Genomic DNA, 24563 nt, shown 5'->3' with positions numbered 1-24563 from the left:
AAGTCCTAGAATCCCCTAATCCTTTCAGTTATCAATCCTATAATACTATGAAATGGGTACCCACAAAGGGAGAATCAGTGAGAATGTGGTTTAGCATAGCTTACTCTTTCTGTTGCAGAAATCACACATAGTACAGATCTTTTTGATGATGAGGTGAAAGCATCATTATCATGGGTCCTGAAGAGCACAGTGTTATTGCCCAGTTTTTCAAGTCCTTGACTTCCACACTTGTCCTTTCTTCACTCAACAGTATCTCCACCAGAGGGAGGGCAAACGAAGAGAAGGAAATAAAATACAAATCCATCCTAGCAACTGCCTTTTGGAACTCTGCTTTAGGTCTAGGTGGAGTTTATGGGAAAGTTGAAGGTATCACTTTTATCATTTCACTCTCTTGCTCTATAATCATTCACTATAAACAGGAAAGTTCCCCCCAACAAGATTTTTGTGAAGATAAGCTAATTTTTCCTTACCATGAAGCCTTAAGATTAGAAAAGGAGTGTTAAAAATAAAGCCCTTAACTAAGAAGACAGACGCTCCTTTAAACTTTTCTCAGGTTCACTTTGGATCTACTTCTTTAATGAAACCTATTGTGATTGCTCAATTTTTCTAGAGGAGCAAAAGCCAGGAATTAAGTCACTGCTTTCAGTAACAGGGAGGAGGCTTTGACTCCATCTTCCAATATGTTGGGAAGGTGACCTTTGGGTGAACTTCACACTATCTTCCAGGTAAATCAGATTGAATTCTTGGTACCACCCTGCTCACCCTTCCCAGAGGCTTTCTACTTCTTTTGGGGTGCCATCTTTTGTAAAATGCCTGCTAGGCTTAGTTCTAATAATCTCTACTTCCTAATTGCCTTCTTGAAGACTAAGATGGTGACAGCCCACATCATGGGAGGGCATCTTGATTTGTAGTCAACACCCAGTGTGGATAGAAATTGGAACTGGGGAAAAAAACAGGGAGGAACTGAATCTAGTGATGGAAGTATCTGGTCGTGGTACTATTGATTATTAATCAACCGCCTGAGATGGATGTGAAGGAAAAGGAGATAAGCCAAGAATGATCTGCTGAAGGAAGTCTGCCAAAGCCCAGGACACACAGTGAGGAGAAAAAGATTGGGACAGGGTCAACAAATACCCCAGAATGGCACCTCTCATCCTTTTATCCCTTGCTTCCAGTGACCCCAAAATCCTTCTACTAGTATGCTTATTTGTACATCTGTATAGTTGCTTGTGCTTTCCACATCAAACTAGGTAATCCCCTTTACATTTTTATAACAGCTATGTTAGGGCAGATACTATGACTCTCCCCATCTATCAGAAGAGGAACCTGTCAGAGAGGTTCAGTGATTGGATTGAGGTTAAACAGTAAATTAGTGGTGGAGCTGGGTCCAGAACAATGGGGCTTCCTGACTTCCCATGCCTGAGTTCTCTGGAGTACTTGCTGAAAGGGTGAGTCAAGGATGAACTGATCCTTTCTACTCTTGAGAGAATTCACATATTGAATGAGGTATCTAACAAGTATTTTGAAAATGAATGACCTAAGAGCATCATAGGGGAAGAAAGGGTTTACAAAGACCCACTGGTTTCTATTTTATAACCATTAAAACCTTCCAATTGTTCTTTTAAGCATCTGTCATGGGCCATGTCAAAAATTATCTTTATCGCCCTACAGAGAATTCGATGGTTCTCTGGTCCACCAGGCTGATTTAGAGAAGCTATGAACAAATGCAAACTTCAGAATGAGTTTATTTGTTTTCACTTTTAAAAACATAACAATAGATGAAATTATCAACTTTGTTACCATTTTCAATTTAAACATACAGAAAAAATTTCCTTCCCTTTCCTATCTTGTCCTATTGTTTTTGAAGGAAGAAAAAAAAATAAACCAAATCCCTTGAGATGAAAAGAGTTCTGGATTTATTGTTGGTGATTTGCAAGTGATAAGATAGAAGTGAAAACATCATTGAAGTGTGATGTATTTCTCTTAGTTCTGGACTACTATTAATTGATTACTTCCTTTTGATTGAATTCAGCAGGCTTCTCTTTCTCCACCTCCCATGCCCATGTTGATCACAATTCCTTGGAGTATAAAGATCAGCATAATGCATGGGGAAACCTGATCATAGACCTTTGTGGGATGTCCATGGATAGAGAACTTACCTCTGGTGCAATGTAATCAGGAGTCCCACAGAAAGTGGTTGTGGTCACACCATTCAAAATCCCTTCTTTACACATCCCAAAATCAGCCAGCTTACAGTGACCTTCTGCATCGAGAAGAATATTATCCAGTTTCAAATCCCTGCATAGACAAAAGAATTAACATATTAATACTTCTCTGGCATGACATAGGGGTTTTGTCCTGAACTGGCAAATCCAGTTGGATAAGGATTCCTTATCCCATGGAAATCTGAAGCAGCAGATTCTTTGAGGTAGAAAATATTTCCTAGATGATATCCTAAAGCTACTGAAATGAAAATCTGTGTCTTGCAAAAAAAAAAAAACCCAAAAAACAGATTTTTTGCTTTCTCTCCTGGCATGGGGAAGAATCTCTGATAACAGAAGGGAATATACTAGAATTTTTGCAAATTATTGAAAAGACAAACAAGACAGGTCCCATATCCTACCCTCAGAAATTGAAGCTCTACTTGTGATGAAGAGAGCTATCTACCCACAGAGAGAGGACTGTGGGAAGTGAGTGTGGATCACAAAATAGCATTTTCACTTTTTGTTGTTGTTTGCTTGCATTTTGTTTTTTTTTCTTATTTTTCCCTTTTTGAACTGATTTTTCTTGTGCAGCATGATAATTGTATAAAAATGTATACCTATATTGGATTTAATATATATTTCTACCATGTTTAACATATATTGAATTACTTGCCATCCAAGTGAGGGGGAGAGAAGGGGGAGGAAATTGGAACACAAGGTTTTGCAAGGGTTAATGCTGAAAAATTATCCATGTATGTTTTGAAAATAAAAAGCTTTAATTAAAAAAAGAAGTTAAAGATCTAGTTGAAAGAAAGAAAAGTGTTATAAGGCTTATAACACTTGACATCAAGTTCTGATGCTGCCAGTTTTCAACTGAGAAACCCAGAGAAAATTAAGGCAGGAAGTGTCATTATAAGAAATTTTTCCCTCACAAGAATTTTGAATTTCAGTTTCTTTATCTTAGTTAGGAGGTTAAATCCAATATTATTTACCTCCCTCACTGGTACACAAATCTCACTGGTACAAAAATTAGATTATTTATGTTGTCCTTCATTATGAAGAGTACCAGTGACCTCCCAGGGTGAAGTCTTGAGTCGTGGGTAAACTGGATTTAGGACAGGCGAAGTTGCAAAAAGTCATCAGCCTCTCTTCCAGAGTCATCAAAATCCAGATTGTTTATGTAAAAGTCATGTGAAAAATGTAAAAGGCTACCACATAGAAAGGGACCTTCAGCATTATTACCAATAAAAGTAAATCACATCTATCAATATAAGACAATGTGGAATCAAGTCTAGGATAGACTCCAAATACTTAGTAGTTCAGATGAAGGTGTGAATAACATGGAGAAGGATTTATGGAAACTGGATCTAGACAGAAGCTTCAAGTTTGGAAAGAAAGGGAAGAAAGAAGGCATTTTCATAGAAGAAGTAAGAGGAGGTTGGGCTGGCAGTCGTCACAGAAATATAACTATTAATGCCCCTGCTTTCTAGAGCTAAAAAGAACATGGCACTCCTAGAAGAAAGTAAACAAGTTGACAATCCCAATAAGGAAAAAGGGAGTTAAAGGCATTTGGAGGGAAATAGGAAATGGGGGAAGGATGGAGCAGCAGGCCCTGGAATACTATGTAAAGGAATTTGGCCTTGATCCTGAGGGCAAGGAGTAGCCACTGCTGGCACATGACCAGAGGAAAATAGTGTTTTAGGGATATCTGTCTGGCCAGAAGAAGAAGGATGGTGAACCAGGAGAGCTACTAAGAAGTTAGAGCTTAGGCAGAATGGCTTTGTTGGGGTTCTGGATTTAGATCCAAAAAAACCTGGGTTTGAATCTCACTGTGGAAGCCTCAGGTACTAGCAGGTCATGTGTGGGATCTTAAGCTGATCTGTTTTCTCATCTGTAAAAGGAGAGGGTTGGACTTCTTGGCATTCAAAGGTCCCTTCTAGCTATAAATCCATGAAACTAAAATTACAGCAGTAATCAAATTATCTTAGTGTGTGCCTTGTCTGGAGATAAATCAAGTCCCATTCATGAGGTATACTCATATAATAGGAGTCACCCACACAGAGCCTGGGTCAGGAATCAGGAAAACCTGAGTTCAAATCTGTCCTCAGACACTTTCTAGTTGTGTGACCCTGTATAAGTCACTTAAATTTGCCCCAGTTTCCTTATCTGTAAAATGAGCTGGAGAAGGAAATAGCAAAAACCACTCCAGTATCTCTACCAAGAAAAACCCCAAATGGGGCCATGATGAGTTGGACAAGACTGAAACAGCTGAATAGCAATTAGAGAGCCTGGGTCAGAATTCAAATTTAATTTGCAACATTACTAGCTGTGTGGCCCTAGGTAAGTCTGCCTCAGTTTCCTCAACTGTAAAATGAGGTTAATAATAGCTCCTATCTTACAGAATTATTACAAGGATCAAATGAGAAAAATTTAAAAAGCAGCCAGCACAATACCTGGCACATAGTAGGTGCTATATAAATACTTGTACTTTCTCCCTCTTCCCTAAAGAGTTTAGTGGTAGTGATTAGTGTGAATCCTATACTGCAGGGCATCCCAAAGGATGCCTCCTCTAACAGAAACCAGAAATCTGCTTATTATTCTTCTTCTTTTCAAACAAAGAGTAAGAGGGTCTCTGGGACATTTTTGCTGAGGGGTCTGTGAACTCGAACTTTTGACATTGTTTAACATTATTCACTCGGCATAGTGGTGGGGGCAGGAAATATTTTCAACTCTCTCCTCTCCAGCATGTGACCCAGTTTCCGACTTCCAGAGAGGGCAGGGACTAGCTCCAAAATGTGCTGACACAGCACATGAATGACTGCAGTTGGAGGAACAACAGCCATCACACAGGAGAAAATGTCTCTATTTGCTGGTCCCTCCAATTAACTGCCTTAGAAAGCATAGCCAAATCTCCTTGGCAGTGGATCTCAAGAGGGAGATTTTGTATTCAATTCACTTTTCTGCAAGCATTTATTAATTGCCTCTAATTTGTAGAATTTGGGGCTACTTGCTAGGGGAAGACATACATTTAAGATAAGACAGACTCATTGTACTCAGGGAGCTTTTAAGGGGGTTGGGACCCAAGCCCAGGTAAACATAGACCAAGATGTTATGGGAAGCATCCCATGAGAGCTGCAGAATATTTAGCGTCTTTCCAGCTCAAAGGCCATTTTCTGCAGGAGGCCATTCCTGGTCCTCCCAGAAGCCCAAGTCTTCCCCTTTCAGATTACATATATCTTTTCTATGAGTACTTTCTATGTTCCCAATAATCTGTTAAAGTGAGGTCTTGTCCTTTAAAACAGGCCTGGAGGGCAGGAGTAGTTTCTATGTTGTTGCCTTTCCTGACCATAGCGTCTGAGACTATGTCCAATTTGTCCTGTATATCTCTCCTTGGCACTTGGTTATGGAGATGTTATCTGTCCCATTAGACTGTGATCTTCTTGAGGGTAGGGACTTTTGTCTGAATTCCTAGCACTTAGCACAAAAACTGGCCCATAATAGGCACTTAATAAATGCTTATTGACTGCCTTTCTTCATATCCGTTGTGTTTAGCACAAAGCCTGGCACACAGTAGGTACTTAATAAACGCTTGCTGGCTGCCTTTCTTCATATCCCTTGTGTTTAGCACAAAGCCTGGCACACAATAGGTGCTTAATAAATGTTTGTTGGTTGCCTTTCTTCATATCCCTTGTGTTTAGCACAAAGCCTGGCACACAATAGGTGCTTAATAAATGTTTGTTGGCTACCTTTCTTCATATCATTTGTGTTTAGCACAAAGCCTGGCACATAATAGGTGCTTAATAAATGATTACTGGCTATCTTTCTTCATATCCCTTATGTTTAGCACAATGTTTGACATATAGTAGGGTCTTGAAGACTGACTAAAATGCTATTGGAATGCTGGCTGTCAGAGAAGACTTTCTGGAATCAGCAGCATTTAAGCTTTGCTTTAAAGGTTGAGTAGTCATCCAACAAGGGTAATTAGAAGGCATAGTAGATAGAGAACTAGGTCTAGAGTTAGGAAGACTCATCTTCCTGAATTCAAATTCAGCCTTGGGCACTTACTAGCTGAGTGACCCTAGACAAGTGCCTTAATCCTGTTTACTTCAGTTTACTACTCATCTGTAAAATGGATTAGAGAAGGAAATGGCAAAGTCTTTCAGTATTTTTGCCAAGAAAACAAAAAAGGGTTGGAAATGACTGAAATAACCAAATGACAGAAATAACCAAATGACAACAATAATAACTCAGGTAGAGAACAGGAAGAAGGTCATCCTCAACATGGAGACCAAAAGTATGAAGGTAGGAAATATCAGGATAAAGTCTGTGGATGTGAATATGTGGGAGGGGAGGCAGAGAAGTTGAAATGTGGAGTGAAAAATTGTGAAAAGACTTTGAAATTCAGGCAGAAGAGTTTTACACATGAGAAAAGTAAGGCAAACAGTTAAATAACTTGCCCAAGTTTACACAGCTAATAAATGTCTGAGGGCAAACAAACTCGGGTCTTCCTGACTCCAGACCTGACACCCTATCCACTGTGCCACGCAGCTGCCCCTTGGGAGACGAGAACCACCAAAGATTTCTACACCTCAGAGATCCTGGATTAGAGCTGACAGAGCGAAGAAGAGGAGTACTGAATGAAAGGGTCAGGAAATCAGGTTGTTTTGCTGGTTCTGTCATTAATAAGATGGGTGATAAACTGGGTGACTGAATGATGAGTGTTCAGAAGAAATGATGAAAACCTAACGATTACGTCAAAGAAATTTGATATTCCTATTTTGGTTTATAAATAGTTTTTACTGGTAATGAGTGAAATCAGAGATTCAGTTTCCATGTGGGGCAGCTCTCTATATAAAGAAATAAATATGATTAGCAGGGCACCTTAGAGGCTCTCCAGTCTCCAAACACTGATACCTGAAATGTCACCACCACAGAGTCATTCCTTTGTCCTTTTCAGATACCTCTTTTAAAATGTAAACTTTATATTTAAAGAAAGGAGACATATTTAGTCCCCAAATCTTGGCGAAGATAAAAGGGAAGGTAAGAGAGAGTTTATATCACACAGTGCTAAGCACTGTGCTGCCTTTGTTTTTACAAATTTTATATCTTATTTGATCCTCATAATTACTCTGTGGAATAGGTGCTATAATTATCCTCATTTTGTAGTTGAGGAAACTGAGGTAGATATTTATTAAGTAACTTGTCCAGGGTCACACAGCTAGTATGTGCCTGAGGATGAACTTGAACTCAGATTTTTCCTGACAGCCCTCAATCACTTCTTCCACTTAACTCCCTTATGATGATGAACTTAGCAAATCCCTTTCCTCCATGACAGGAAAAACCCTGGGAACAAGAGTCACTGAAAACACAAAGGAGAAAAGGAAAGGTATAGTCCCAGCTTGTCACAGCGTGATACTTCAAACAGGGATATAAGGGCAAGTTTCAGAATGACTGGACTGCAATTTACCTCTTGACCCCACATGAAGATTTGGTGTTTTTATTCTTCCTTTTTCATTTATAAAGCACCCTAATGTTTCCAAAATATGTTCACTTATCCCTGTGGATAGAAGCAGCCTCATGCCATTAGCTATGAAGCCAGAAGAGGATGCACCTTTAAAACTTCTTTCAAATGACCAGCCTACTACAGGTTCTCTCTCTGTCAGGGAATTTGTCAGCATCTAGGGGATTAAAGTCCTATTTATCAAAGCATGGGCTCCAAGAATCAAACTGGGTGTTAAGGAAACCCTATCTTCTCCTTCTCCCTTGAGGCTTTATGATCCTGAGACATGGGCTTGGGGTTTTGATTTATCTCATTTGTTCTTTTCAGTTTATTATTCAGATCTTGATGGAATCGCCCGAGCTCGAGTCTTGATGACCTTGGAGGCAGAATTCCAGGCTGAATGTGGCTGCCAGCTGAGCAGGGAAGTCTTGAGAAAACAGGGCTGGGACTGGAGCCCAGGGGGTTTTGGATTTATAATTTAGTGGGACTATAGTTTTAGAATAAATGAGTTAAACAGTGAATTTAATCCCCTTCTCTTCTCTGGAGATTAAGGCAATGCTGGTGTGCTGGAGAGGGATTATGCTCCCCATGTGTTAAAGGGAATGTTTGTGAATTTGTTTTTCTAAACCTTTGAAGTACATATTTCTTTGTAAATGGAAATGAAGTGCAAAGGATCTCCTAAAATTGGGGAAAGGAGGTTTAAGCCCACTATGAGGCTAAATATTTCCCAAACCCCTTAAGGAAACCTAGGGGAGGAAAATGACAAGGGAAAAGGATGAGAAGCCTAATGCACCTGGCCTTCAGGAAGTTGAGGCAAGGTGGTCATTGTTCTGTATCTGTTATCTTATTTTATCCAATTTCATAAAGCAGAATTTACCACAGATATTCTTCCCATTGTGCAGATGAGTGCATGATGTTAAAAGAATTCTCCAGAAAAGGAAGGGAAAGAGGGAAAAAAAGAAAGAGAGAGACAGAGAGAGAAAGGGAGAGAAAAACACACACAAAGAGACAGAGACAGACAGATACAGACACAGACACAGAGATACAGAGAGAAAGAATAAGACACACACACACACACACACACACATGACAAAGACAGAGAAGCAGAGACTGAAACAGAGAGACAGAACATGAGAGAGACACAGACATTGAGGCAGAATCAGCCAGAGGCAGAGACAGACAGACAGAATCTAGAGTCCTCCTAATGCTTACATAATAGTTATTCAATAGACTGAGCTGAGGTGAAAATGGTTCTGTTTCTCAGCCTGACAATTTTTGGGAACTTAATTTATTTGGGCACCATTGCGGCATTCACTCAAGAACACTTGACCTCAAAGACACCTTTTCAATCCTCAGGCACCCCGTTTAAACAAAACACAAGCATAGACACATACCTACTGTGAATTCCTTCAGTCATTTGATAATAGTAGGAGAGGGTAAAGAATTGTTTCATGGCCCAAGTATCCGTGTTATGAGAGGGGCAGGTTCTGGAGAGAGACTTTAGAAATACCACAGGATGGTTCATATTTTGGAAGAAAAAGGAAGATTATAGTTTACCCTGTGATAAAGACAAGCTATCCTCACAGCTATTACCAACCATCTTAGTCACTTCAAGAAAATTCTAAAAACAACAAAAAACAAACAAACAAAACCCAATCCAAAACCAATTAAAAGAAAGAGTCTTTCCCCAATATAGTCAAACTCTTGACTCTAAACATGATTTATCTATGTCTTTTTTTTTCCTGATAAAAGTCTCATTTCTTTTTTTTATTTTTAATGAAAGCTTTTTATTTTCAAAATGTATACATGGATAATTTTCAACATTTACATGGTAAATTTTAAAACCCAAATTGACTTTTCTATAGTATACTATAGAGAAGTAAAAATTTGATTCATTTCTAACCCATGATGCAACAGTCCAAGCTCTGAACTTACATGGCCCAGGTTCAATCTTGGTGGGAGAGTGCAAGGAGAAGACTGCCCTCCAAACCATTCCATGTACTTTAAAATACAGCCAAACTAGCCTTGCTATTCCTTACATATAAACATGCTATGATGTTCTATTGCTATACTTTATACTAGTTAGTCGTCAACCATGGCAAAAATAGTGGAGTAGTTTGCCATTTCTTTCTCCAGCTTATTTTACAGATGAGGAAATGGAGGCAAACTGGGTTAAGTGACTTGTTCAGGAACCTGGTCCATGTAAGTTCAGAGCTTGGACTGCTGAATTATTACATAATTAATAAATATCTGAGATGGGATTTGAACTTATAAAGTTCTTCTCAACTACAGGCTCAGCACTCTATCCATTATGCCACCCAGCTGTCCTATATTTTACATATACTTCTAAAATATTTTTGTAGTCCTGGAGCCTAAGATAGAGCTTGGACTATAATAAGTACTTAATAAATAATTTTTGTTTGATTCATTGATTTGTCAATTACTGGGGGAAAAGTATGAGCTTTGAAATTAGAAGATCAAATTCAGATCCTGCCCCTTCAATTAACTATTTGACATTGGGCAAATCACTCTACATCACTGAGTCTCATTTTTAAACTGAAAAATACAGGGGCTAGACTAGATGATCTCTAAGGTTTCTACCAAGTTTTAAGTCTTTGAGCACAGGGATGTCTCAGCTTCCTTCCATTTGGAACTGATCTACACATGAACATGTGGATTTTTCTTAATTTATATTTTTTAAGACAAAACTTTCCTCATATGAATAACATTTAGAATAGCCATGTCCCTAGACTGGCAGATGGTTTCAGTACATAGCTAAGGATAATATTCATAAATGAATCTAGGAATCACCAGAAGCAGGAGCTTTTTTTTAAAAAATGCTCTTAATTACTGCTTTTATTCTCCTCCTAAATTACTGTTTTCAACATGTAACTCCCTTCCTTTAGAACCTAAAGTGACTCCTTGCTGTTTATCAGATCAAATATAAACTCTTCACTTTGGCATTCAAGGCCCTTCTTCAATGGTTCCACCCTATCTTTCTAGTCTTTTCTCTCACTGTTCCTTGGCTACCTGCCGTTCCTCTAGCACAACTCTCCATTGGCCCATTCCATGCCTTCTCACTTGCTTTTTCTCATGCTTAGAATGCTCTTCTCCCTTGTCTCCACTTCTTACCTTCTCTGGCTCCCTTTAAGTAAAAGCAAAACCCTTGCAAAAAGCCTTTTCTGGTGTCCTTCAATACTAGTATATGGGCTATTTGTGCCCAGCGTATAGTAGAGCACTCCTAGATTGTGTTGGTCTGATCAGTTATAGTAGGACACACCATACTTTACTCCTGACACTGTCATTTTGATCACCTTTAAGAACAAAGAACAGCTAATGTCACCCCCCTGAGATCTCCCATTCACCTTGCTGCTATCTAGAACCTATAGGACATACCAAGGGCTGGGATTATTTGTATCCCTAGGTGTTAGCACAGTACTTGGCACTGTATTACTTAGAGAGACCATTTCCTCCTCTCTCAGTCTCAGTTTCCTTTTCTGTAAAACAATGTGTTAGATAGATAATTTCTATGGTCCCTTTCCAGCTCCTTAGATTATTATTTTTCAATTTAGTTCAGCTAAGGCTTCCACATTTATTTGGAAAACTTTTGGCAATACTAGTTGGATATTTTGTAATGACTCCGCAGTTCCGGGCATGGTTATCACAACCCATCCATCATCATTCCCTGGGTCTAACCATAGTATTGATGGCCTCAGCTTTCTTGAGTTTGCTGTAGGAAAACAAGCCAGCCAGCCAGCCAGGCCACAGTCAGAGAATGGTCCTCCTCTGCTAAAAGACCAAAAGTAACCTTTGATAGGGGTGGGGTGTATGTGTATTAAGTTTGGAAAACACTTAGGGAATGGATTGTAAAGTCTTAAACAAGACCCAGATTTCTCAGCTTGGACGAATAGACCATCATTCTCCAAAACCCTCTGTCAATATGAGAAATTGTCTTAAGAGATGTCCCAGGCTTCCAGGGACACAAGGAGCCACGTGCTGGAACAGCAGTTGGCCCCAGCCCTGTCACCCCGGTCCAGATAATGAGTTGAGGAAGTATAAATGGAACTGAACCCAAGGTGAAGGGGATGTTGGGAAGCACGTCTTCCTGCAAAGGGGAGGTCACTGAAACTACTGGCAGGATAGCAGAGGCCTCTCATAAGGGCAGGGGGACTGAAAATGGATCGACCCCTGGGAGGACAGAAAACAGTTTTTATGATTATTGAAAAGAAATCTTCCATCTTTATTTGTTTAACTTGGCTAGTTCTTGTTTTCTGATTGTTTTTGGTCTTTTTATTGACAACAACACACATGAATACTCTGTGTGTATATGTATATGTATATATATATATATATATATATACATACACACACATATTTGTATGAATACATAGGATGCAGGAATGGTAAAGTGTAAGGACTGGATGAGTAGGTATGTGATTCAACAAAGAGGATCATTGATTTCAAAGCCGTAAAGCTGTTAGGGACCCCACAGATCATCTAGGCGAATAAGTTCTTAATCTTGTTTTGTAACTTGGACCACTTCAATTACAGTTTGGTAAAGTCTAGGGACCTTTCTAAGAATCAGGTCTTTAAATGCATTTAATAAAATACATAAAGGTTAGAAAGGAAAAAAAATTCTATTCAAATATAATTCTCTCTCTTTCTCTCTCAAAAAACAAGTTCACAAATCCTAGGTTAAGAACCTCTGATCTCTACCTTTCAATAAATGCCAAATAGATACAGAGTATGACTTGAGGCATTGTGGGGAGGGAGCAGTTGTAGCAGTTATAGTAACAAGTCATATCTATAAAGTACTTTAAGATTCACAAAATCCTTTAGTTTCACAATAATCCTATGAGGTCGGTTCTATTATTATTCCCATTTTATAGCTGAGAAAAAAAAAGAGATTCAGAGATATTAAGTGACTTGTTTTCACTCAAGTAACTGCTAGCAACTGAGATAAGATTTGAACCCATATTTTCCTTATTCCAAGACTAGTGTTCTATCCACCATGCCAGATACCCTTCCCAAGTATTTTTATACTCACTATAGTCTTTTAAGGTTTATAGCATATCTTCCCTTCATTCTTAAGAGATGAGTTATCCATATTGCCTATTCTAGTGATGAAAAAAGTGGGAATAGGTTTCAATAAACTATGTATGTGATGTAGATAGGCCACATTTAATTGAGTGAGTTCACACATATTCCTGCTTTCATGAATTTTCATTGACTGGCCCCCATGGTTGAAAGACATTCTATCCTTATCCCTCTCTATCCATAAAAATTCTCCTTTTTCTTCAGGTATTATCTCCTTTATAAAACCTTACTTGATATCCATATTCTCTCTCTTTCTCTCTCTCTCCCCCCTCCATCCTTCCTTCTCTTCTCTCTCTCTCTCTTCCTCTCCCTCCCTCTCTGTGTGTCTATCTCTCTCCCTCTGTCTCTGTGTCTCTCTCTTCTCTGTCTCTCTCTCTCTGTCTCTGTCTCTCTCTCTCTCTCTCTCTCTCTGTCTCTCTCTCTCTCTCTGTCTGTCTCTGTCTCTCCAACCTACCTTACATTGTGATCACTCAGGTATTAGTCTCCTCTTTCCATTAGAATGTAAGTTCCCTGAGAGTAAAGATCATGTAGGTTTTCATCTTTTTCTGTTCTCAGTGCTTTAGTAGGTTGCTAATAAATATTTACATATGGATGTGCATGTTGTGTGTGTAGGTGCTTATGTTTGCTTCTATATGTATGTGGGCAGATATTTAGGTACATTTAAAGCAATCAGGCACTCATCCAACAAGTATATTTTAAGTTTCTTCTACTTCTACTAGAGTACTGTGTAACCAAACTGAGATAAAGCACATCCCTTGCTCTCATGAAACTCATAAATAATGAAACAACAAAGTAATACGAGGTAAGTGCATTGGGATGGGACTGGAGTTGGGATTTCACTGACATATGGTACTCCGAGGTGAGAAAATTCCCTTGAGCCTTAGAGAATTGACTAAAAACTGAAGTGCCTTGTCCAATGGGTATGAGAAGAGGGACTTCACCCTAGGTGTTGCTGACTTCAGGCTCTATCCACTAAGCTATACTGACATTCAAGTGGGTTAGAGTTGTGAAATAATTCATGTGGTCTTAGGGGAAAAGGTCATTTCTAAGCCCAAGAAGCAAAGAAGACTTCATGGAAGAGGTGGTTGGTTGCTTGGTTGTTGACCTTAGTTCTCAAATAGGATCAAAGTAATATTACTGTGTTAGAGTCGAGTTACAGTGTGTCTGACTGTGGCTAATCAGACCAATATGAGCTCAGAAAGTTCTTCCACAAGATAGATCCAAACAAGTCCCTGTGAACATCTGAGGAAGGTTCTCTAATTTTGCACTTCTAATTCAATTGTGCTATGCTCATAGAGCACAGCACCTTTTCTGATGACTGCACGCCATGCTGGTGATCCCTTTGGATTCTCTTCCCTTTCCCACAAATGATTGCTCCTGACCTACTGTCAGGAAGACTCTCATCTTTCTGAATTCAAATATGACCTGAGACACTAGCTGTGTGACCCTGGGCACATGACTCAGTTTCCTCATCTGTATAATAAGCTAGAGAAGGAAATGGCAAACTACTCTAGTATCTCTGCCAAGAAAACCCTAAGTAGGGTCAAGAAGAGTCATTAAAAACTGAAAAATGATTGGAAAAACAACAAAATATTTACAAACCTGTTGTTTCTCCCAGTGGAATCTAGTGCTTTAAAGACAGAGACTACTTCATAATAATAGTCTTTGTATAGTCAGCACCTAGAATAGTATCAGTGGTAGCTTAATAAATGGTTGTTGATTGATGAGCCCAAATATAGTTACACACAGATACATACAGGGCAGGCAGAGGGTGAGGGATACTCAAACTCCATCTGTTTTGGGTTACTTAATTTGTCTTTTGCTTTTTCTCTCTCTCTGCGCTTTCTGTCTCCAGTTCAGGAAGAGAAATGAAACTAGATTGAGCTTTTTCAGAGGAAAAACAAAAACAAAAATTTCTCAAATGAGATCATATCCTATATCACTTGCTTTGTCTGGTGGTTGTCATCAGTATAACAAAAGCAGATATTAGGCCCTCTGAATTAGAATACAACTCACTGACCTTAAGTAGATCAGAAGCTAAAAGAAAGAATCCCTTAGAAAACAATTTAGTTTTGAAACTGAATAACTAAAATTGTTTACATTTATATAGCACTAAGATTTATCAAACATATCCCCAAATGTTTGATAGTAGCCAAAAACTGGAAATAGAGTGAATGTCTATCCATTGATTTGGAAATGATGAGATAAGTCAAGTCATTGACTATCATAGAATATTATTCTCTTGTAAAAGCTGATCAATAGTAAGGATCCAGAGGTGCTAGGGAAGATGTGTTGATGCAGAGGAAGTAAAAAGACCAAGATAATAATCAAGATTATTACAATTCAAAATGGAGACAGTAACAGAGCTGAATTACTACGGTCCAGTTTTGGACCTGGTGAAGAGAAAAGAAAATGTATCCTTTCTCTGCAAAGGTGGGGGACTATGTAAGGAGTAGTGTATTCTTATACATGATTGATGTATCAGTTAAATGGTTTTGGTTTTTTCCCTCTCTTTTAAAATTTTTCTTTAGTTACAAAGTATATCAATGCATAAGGGAGGGGAAAAAGAGATGTGCGAAACAAGACATGTAAAGATACAAAATGTATTAAGTAAAAATTTTAAAGCAGGTATATTCCAGACATGTTTCTTGGGAGCAAAAAAAGAAATGACATACAGGTTTTTTAAAAAATCATTTTCTATGCTTTTCAGCAACTAGTTGATAAGCTAGTTGTTTCTAATGAAAATACTAGTCATCAAGGGAATTAGAGCAATGTTAGGAGAAAATTGGGTCCAAATTTCATCTCAGTTTTTCTATCTATAAAATGGAGGTAATAATGCTTGTACTACCTACCTCACAAAGTTGTTTTGAAGAAAATGCTTAATATATCTAAGTGCTATATAAATGTAAAGGATTTTAGTTATTCAGTTCAGGAATCCTAAGGAATTCACTGTCTAAATGGGTGGTTCTGATCTTGAAATACAGTCATTTTCACTTGCTAACAGTGGCAGCAACAATGCTAAGCCTGGATATAAGAGAAAGCTGGATTCAAATCCTGTCTCTAACATTTCCTAGCTGAGTGATCATATGCAAGTCACTTAATTCCTGTGAACCTCAATTTCCTCATTCTAGCCCAATGGATAGAGTACCAGGCCTGAAGTCAAGAAGACTCAATTTTCATGAGTTCAAATTTGAAGTCAGACATTTATTAGCTGTGTAACCCTGGACAAGTCACTTAATCCTGTTTGCCTCAGTTTCCTCATCTATAAACTGAGCTGGAGAAGGAAATGGCAAATCACTCCAGTATGTATGGCAAGAATACCATAAATGAGATCATGAAGAGTTGGACATGTCCGAAAAACAACTGAACAATAAAAATTGGAATAGTGACACTTGGTAGTATTTACCTTAAAAACATGTCAAGTTCAAATGAAATAATATATACAAAATACTTTGGTAACTTTATGGCACTATACAGAGTGTTCCAAAATTTATTAAAGCTTAAAACTACACTAAGACTTTTGGTATATCCTGAATAAATATCAGCTATCATTATTAAATGATGATAATCTCCCAAATTACTGATAACTGTTGAACATTATCTACTTGGCAAAGATGAATTATGAGACACACCTACTCCCATGCCTGTTTTTATTTGACTTGTTAAAATTTCACTGCTTATGGAAAATCACTGCAGGGCACATGTACAAATTGAAAACAATTAAAGTCATAAAGCCAAGTCAGAGCCATTCCCACAATCTCCCAACATCAATTAAAGGAATGTTGCTGAAAAGAGCTGTGCCGGGGCCTTCAGGTGAGCAGAATACAGGAATAAGTGCAGATAGGGATTGCCCCCCACTGTCACCACCATCATGGCCAAGGATGTCGCTAACAAAAACATTTTACAGCTTCCAGTAACGAGAGAGGATAGAAGAGATTGGTCAACACCATGATGGTGGGTTAGTGCTCTTGCTGCTATTTTAATTTGCTAATTAGTTAACCAGCAAGTATTTCTTGAGCATCTATTATATCCTACTTGGCAGATAATGACATGAAACAACAACAACAAAAAAAGAAGTTGGAAGTGATATAATAAATACTAGATAATCAGATGCAAGCAAAATAAGAGTTCATCAGAAAGTGAGATTAGTGTGGATTGGACTACTTTGGAAAGCTTTGAAAGAACAGCTAGGGTTTTAGCTGACCCACAAAAAATGAGCAGATTTTAGAAGGGGCTAGAAGATGGGGAGAATGAAGCCATTTTTAGAGAAGGGAAGGGACCTGACTCAAAGGGACCACGGTAATCTTCATCTGCCTGGAAAAGAATAATTGGACTAGAACAGAGGACCAGTGAGAAGTAGTGGGATACTAGGTGAGAGACATAGGGTGGGTTCCAAATATAGAAAGTCATGAATATCAAGGAGTTTGCGCTCCTAAATTTTTTTTTAGTAAAGGCTAAGAAAAAAAAACAAGAAGCTTTTTAAAAAAGTTTTTCTTTTAACATTTTTCAAAAAAAAAGTTTTTTTCCTTCCCCTCCCCACTGCTTGAGATAGTAAGCAATCAGATATAGGTCTTACACATACAATTTTGAAAAACATGGGAATAGAACTTCTGACTTTTTGCAGGAAAGGGTCAAGCCTCTCCACATGCCTGGAATCCAAGACACTTCCATTCTGGTAACTCACAAGAGTGATCTTAGGGAAATGATTGATTTCATTTTCTCTTTTTGTTGTTTATGCCAGAAGCCCTTTGAGTTGGCTCCAGATGAATGCCTTGGCATGAACCACTTAGATGAGGGAAGAACACTATTAACTCTTGTCTGTATTCAGTTTCCCTTAAGTTTAGGGGCCACACTCCATGTGGCAGCCCATAGTGGTCAGGTAGCATCCAAGTCTCACCAGTCAGTCCTTTATACCTCCTCATTCTTGGGTTCAAAAATGTGACTCCTCTACTACAAGACAGAAGGGATGTGGCTAAAAAGCAATTAAGCTGTAAAACATTAAGGATATATTAGTAGCTTCCCTGTCTACAGTCTGAGAAGGCAGCCAAAAAATCCACTGATTTTAGACTACATTAAGAGAGACCTGGCTTCTAGAAATAAGTAGGTGAAAGTCCTCTTTATTCTGCCCTACTAAGATGAAGTTACTACAGACTAGTGTAGCATGCACTACACACCATATTAAGTCCTGAGTGTTCTATTTTAGGAAGGATGTTGATAAGCTATAGATTCTGCAGCGGATGAAGGGTGAAGGTCCTTGGGTTCATTTCATATGAGATCAGTTGAAGGAACTTGATATCTGTAGCCTGTCAAATAGAAGATGTATGGGATATATTATAGTTATAATGAAAATCTTTAAGTGTGTCAAGAACTGTCATGTGAAAAGGGATGAGGTGTGGTCTGTTTGGTCCTCTAGGGCACAACCAGGAGAAACAGGTAAAAAGGTACAAGAAGCAAAGTTTAGGCTTCATGACAGGGAAAACTCTCCTATTAATGAAAGCCATCCCAAATGGGAAGGACTGCCTCAGAAGGCAATGGGTGTGCCTGACACACGTGAGAAACTGTGTGAGTGATTGCTGAGGATCGCCAATTGGGGTATGTTAGAGTGGGGCTCTTCCCCACTCTCCTCCAGATATGGGTGGGTATAGATGACCACATCTAGTCCAGTTCTGCCCATTCCAACTCAAGAGATTCTGCAACTCCTATACTTTATTTAGCTCCTTCTTGAGCATCAGAGGCAACTTTACCAAATCAGGGACTGTTTGGTTCAAAAGAGCCTTCAGAAATCATCCAGTCCAAGATTTTTTTTTAAAGATGAAGAAACAAAGACCCCAAGGTCAAGTGACTTACCCAGTGCCGCACACTAGTTAAAACCCATGTGTTCAGTTTCCAAGTCCCATGTTCATTTCTTTACATCTCTCTCCCTCTCCATCCTCCCACCCCTGTCTGCTTTGACTTTAGCTACCATTCCAAAGTATGCACTTTTTTGGGCAAAATATTTGATTGATTCAAACTCTGTGACCTTGAAAAAAAGCCACAATCTATTTTGGTAATGTAAATCATAAATTCATCAAGAAAATACAGGGAGACAGAAACTGAAAAAGAGGAATGTATACGGCACAGTTGTGCACACCCTAAGACAACAAGTTTAGCCAAGGGTTGCCACCGTCCATTCCAGAAACATGACCAGGCCTCCTTGGCTATCTCTGAGGTTGCAGCATTCTTTAACTCATTTTTGGTTTCTATACAATCTCTAACTCAGACTATTACAAACTGCATGGTAGTTAAAAGGATATGGATTTTTAAAAATCTACTATTTTAGGCTCTAGTGTCACTATCGGTTTTTCCAAAGGAACAATTTGGAGAAAGCACAATGACCAAATGCCTGAAAAAAGGACTTCTTACTTTTAGAATGCATTTCAACAATCACTTAAGTGAGATCTGATCATGTAATGATCCCTATGTTGGCCCACAAGGAAACAACAAGAAGGTGAGAAAGCTAGAGATCTACTGGAGAATGAGTGAGTAAATTAGAACACACGAATATAAGGAAATACCACTGCATCAAAAGAGATAGTGAAATATGAAGAATTCAGGGTAGCATGGGAAGAGATATATCAACTGATGCAGGATAAACTAAGTGGAACCAAGAAAATAATATACACAATAACTTCAAAATAATTAGTGAAAAAAATAACAAAATCCCCAACTGAATACCATGAAATGATAATGCTCAAGCTTGGACCTTGATCAAAAAAAAAAAAAAAATGAACCTTATTTTTTATAGATGCAGAAGGAATTATGGGTATAGAGAAATGCATATGACGATGTTTTGTTGGTTTTGTTTCATTACTTTTTTTCCTCTTTTAAAACCTCTATCATTAGATATTATGTATCATATCAATAAGATAAGAGAAAAGGAAGGGATATATTCAGAAGTAAAGGTAATAAAAAAATAAAAGGTGGGGCAGCTAGGTGGTACAGTGGATGGAGCTCCAGGACTGGAATCAAAGAGTTCAGACACTTATTAGTTGTCTGATACTGGGCAAGTCACTTAATCTTGTTTATCTCGGTTTCTTCATCTGTAAAATGAGCTGAAGAAGGAAATGACAAATCACTCTAGTTATCTTTGCCAAGGAAACCCCAAAAGGGGTTATGAAGAGTCAGATATGACTGAAACAACAAAGCTAAAAAATAATAAAAGGCAGAAAAAAATAAGATTTAAAAAGAAGATGGACAGCTTTGTAGGCAGGATAAGGAACTCATTGTGCTGAAAGCTTAAATGATTCAACAAGAGTAAAAGGCAGATTTAGAAACATAATTTGAAATGAAAGCCAGGCCTCCTGACTCCTAATCCAGAGTTCTTTCCACTTAAAATCAAACTGGCAGGTCAAAAGATGAAGAGCTCTGAACCATTTGGGCTGAATGGTTCTATCCTCATTTGTTAAGATACCAAGGGCCAGTGCATGGTAACATCAACAGATTTGAAGGGGCCGGATGTGATTAGAATAAGCCTCACACTTGGGACAGGCATAAAAAGATGGACTATGAAGCCCATTAGACAGAGCCAGCAAGAGATAGGACTTCCAGCTGTGGGCTTTGGTCATTCCAGCTTTGAACTTGGGCAATGTGGCTCTTTCCAATGAAAGATAGAGTAACATATGGAAAAACACACCAAGGTGCTGCTTAACTAGCCTTCCTTTAGACTGTACTCTCCTTTCAAAACTTGCTTCATTTAAAGCTTCCAGGGTTTGAAAGACTCTAAAAATGTGCTTCCATGAAAACAGAGCTAGTTTTACAGCATGTGGATCAAAATGGGCTCAGGAAAAAACAGAAAATATGTGAGATTGCGATAATGTACTCCCATTAACATATAGAAAGAGGGAGGAGAGAGAGAGAGAGAGAGAGAGAGAGAGAGAGAGAGAGAGAGAGAGAGGGGGGGGGGGGGGGGGGCGCGCCAAGCATTTACTGGACTTTTGCAGAACTTAGCAAAGGCAGAATTCCTTTTCTAGTGATGTAATTGTAGTACAGATGCCTACCTAATTAGGACAGTTGAAACCAAAACGCTTTCTAGGCAGTTGTAAAATCCTTGAAGGAAAAGTATTTCTTTTCTTCTTTTATTTTCTCCCCAATAATGCACACATGAAGGTTATCTCTGAGGAATCTCAAACTCAACGTCTAAACCCAAACTCTCTGGGCTTTGGTGACATGATTGTTTTCCAGTTCCCCCATCTAGCTGTCCGATGGTTCTGCTCTATCTCTTTTGCTGGCTCTTCATTTAAATTATATCTCTAACTGTGGCCATTCCCTGAGGTTCTGTCTTAGGCCCTCTTCTATTTTCCTTCTAAACTCTCTGTTTAAAGTCATCAACTCCCCTGGATTTAATTGTCATCCTTATATAGATGACCCACAGATCTATATCATCCAGCCTCAGCTGTCCCTTTGGTTTCAGGCCACTTTTTCATACTCAACATGTGTAATGGTGAATTATCTTTCCCTCTAAACCCTTCCTTCTTCTAAGCTTTTCTCTTTTTATCGAAGGCACGGCTCTTTTCCTGATCTCCCACGTAGATAATGTAAGCATTATCATCAATTCCTCCTTGACCCTCCCTCAGATTACCCAATCATTTGCTCCATCTTCCTCTTTCTACTTTCATAACCTTTCATGTAATCCCTCTTCTCTACTCACACAGATACTACCTTCATTCAGGATCTCATCATTTCTCACCTAGATTAGTACCCACAACTTCCTAATTGATCTCCCTTTTCCTGGTCTTTCACCATTCCAATCCATCCTACACATTTGCCCTGAAGCGATTTTCCCTAGTCACAGTTCTGACCATATGACTCTGATTCAATCAACTCCAATGATTTCTTATCACCACAGGACAAAATATAAACTCTGTTTAGCTTCTCAAGTCTTATACAGACTGATCTCCAAGATCTTTCTCTGTAAAATTCATCATTGGGCACTCCCAGTACTACAACAGAATAGGATATAATACTGACTTGACATTTTTGGCACTGGCTGCTCCCCACTCCTGAAATTAACTCCTTACTTAAGTCTAACTTATAATTTCTCCTCCTTTAAGATACAGCTCAAGTGTCACATTATGCATGAAGCTTTTCACGAGCCATGATTTTTTCTTGAAGCAGCTAAGTGGTACCATAGATAGGGTGCTGGGTTTGGAGTCAGGAAGACTCATCTTCCTGAGTTTAAATCAGGCTTGATACACTTAATAATGTGTGACCTGAGCAAGACATTTAACTCTATGTGCCTCAGTTTTCTCATCTATAAAATAAGCTGGAGGAGGAAATGACAGTATCTTTGCCAAGAAAACCCTAAATGAGATCACAAAGAGTTGGACATGACTGAAAGAACAATAAAATATCTTGATCTCCCCAACAGTTAATACCTTCCCTCTAAAACTACTTTATATTTTACCATTTTAAATATATTTGTAGTTATTCACTTTATATTTATGCTGCATACACTTGTCTATTTACATGTCAAATCCCTCATTAGAACATAATCTCCTTGTGACCAGAAACAATGCCTGGCACATAGTAATTGCTTAATAAATGCTTATTGATTGATTTCTCACCAAGCCAGCTTAACCTATGGTTAATGAATAGTACCATGTTTGTACCATGAATACACGTGAATAGTACCATGGTTCTATATTGTTATAGGGAATATAGAGATGAGGAGGCTTGAGGAAGGGAGATCAGTTTTTTCTTGATATCTATTCCCTTCTCCCTCAATTCCATCTCTCTCTCTTACCTTTGATATCCAATATTTTCTGTTATTTCTTTCCTTGTTTTTATGGGAAGGGTATAACACCTGGAGTCAAGAAGTGACCTGAGTTCATTTCCTGCTTTCTCCACTACTCACTGAGTATAATTTGTGTAATGGCCTTTGAGTACTCCACTTAGTAGTACTCTTTGAGCACTCAGTTTCCTCTTATAAGATAAGGTTACTATTACCTATCACACATACTACCAGGGCTTTATGATATACAGATGAGACAATGAAAATAAAGAATTATATAAATTTTAACTATTATTTTATCGTTTTAATACCAATTGATCATAGCAGTTATGACTGTAGCAATTTCCCAACTGGTTTCCCTATCTCTGGTCATTTCTAGTCACCTTCTCCCAATTCCCGTTAACCCTATGTAGTACTGTCTGATTAATCTTGTTAAAATATCAATTTCATCACATCACCGTAGTATGTCACCTTTGTTACTTGTCTGCAGAAACAAGTCCAATCTCCTTGGAGACTCAAAACATTCTGCAACCTGGACACTACTTGCCTATTTCTACAAAATTTTCTCTTTCCCTCTTTTCCAATTCAATAAAACTGACCTGCTCATCCTCCTCCAAATATGTCACATGCATTCAGCCAGTCAAGAGGCATTTATTTAAGGCCTAGATATATGCCAGGCTCTGTGCTAAGTGCTAGAGATACAAAGTCAAAAGGGGGAGAGAGTGGGAGAGAGAGAGAAGGAGAGAGGAAGGAAGGGAAGAAGAGAGGAAAGAAAGAAGGAAGGAAGGAAGGAAGGAAAAGGAAAGAAAGGGAAGGGAAGGGAAGGGGGAAGAGAAAAGGGAAGGCAAAGAATAAGAGGAAGGGAGGGAAGGGAAATAATTCTTACTCTTAAGGAACTTACATCCTATTCAAGGAGACCACATATACATATGTTGGTTTGTACTTCTATAAACTTCTTCCACCCTCTCCTGTATTACTTGGTTTAATTATATGATGTATATTAGTCTAATTTTCCCAAGCAGAATGTAGCTCCTTGAGAATAGCAACTATGTATTTTATACCTCTTTCATAATCTCCCTCACCATCATGGTAAATTCTAGCTCTGTTATTTTGTTCCTATGTAATCCTGGGCAATTAAAGTAATCTTTTTGGTACTTAGTTTCCACATCCATAAAAAATTTTTTGAACCAGCTTTCCTAGAGCTAACATTCTGTGATTAATTCTATGATCTATACACAGTGGTAGACTGTTTGTGATGGCTCAATAAATACCTTCTGAGTTTATTAATTAATCTCCTTATTTTCATCATTCAGATCAGCAGATCCTTGACCATGGTTTGTTTCAATCTCTTCTCTACAATATAATTTCACTTGCTAATAAGTCTCATCCAAAAGACTCTATCAAAGGAGCTAATTATTTAAAGCCATGTATAATTAGTCCAGAAGGCCAAAAGAGACCTGGTTTAAGAAACTTTTCTTTAATTTTACTGGTGACCTGAGAAAAATCACTCACTGCCCAATATCTTTTCTTTTTAAAAAACAGTTCTTAATTAAATTTTGGCTTTTAATTAATAAGTATTTTCATTAAAATTAGTTTTAATTAACTTAATTTAAAAAGTTTTATGTGATGCCCTCTGTCTTTCAGTTACATCCACCTCCAGATTGAAGTCTTTCTTATGACAAAGAAAACAAATGAGCCCAAAACAACCATCACAAAGAGAGACTAAATATATATATGCATACTGAATATATGGATATATATTGACTATATGAATATAAGACTGAACATATGCATATATATGTATGTATATGCTTAGATAGATAGATATTTAGATAGATAGATAGATAGATAGATATCCTAGTAGTTTCCCTTCTCTTGAAGGTGAGAAGAGGTAGATTTTATTATATCTTCTTTGAGACTTCTATTGGTCTGTCAATAGTCTCCATGTTTTTTAACTGAAACTGATAGATCACTAGAGAAACAAACCCAAAAC

General features: G+C 38.2%; 1 protein-coding gene across 2 annotated transcripts in view; it reads right to left on the bottom strand.

Annotated features, from left to right (window-relative positions):
* Window positions 1-24563, bottom strand: part of PRKCE (protein kinase C epsilon) — a 648280-nt gene that overhangs the window by 52079 nt on the left and 571638 nt on the right. For both annotated transcript variants that reach the window (XM_031950425.1, XM_003758303.3), the window contains exon 12: window positions 2160-2298. In XM_031950425.1, the coding sequence (XP_031806285.1) occupies window positions 2160-2298 (139 nt within the window). The remainder of the gene's footprint in view (window positions 1-2159; window positions 2299-24563) is intronic.

This window comes from Sarcophilus harrisii, chromosome 2 (assembly GCF_902635505.1).
Source record: "Sarcophilus harrisii chromosome 2, mSarHar1.11, whole genome shotgun sequence".
In the NCBI taxonomy this organism is placed as follows: Eukaryota; Metazoa; Chordata; class Mammalia; order Dasyuromorphia; family Dasyuridae; genus Sarcophilus; species Sarcophilus harrisii.
Note: the sequence above shows the minus strand (reverse complement) of the source record. Positions and strands in the feature narration are given on the sequence as shown.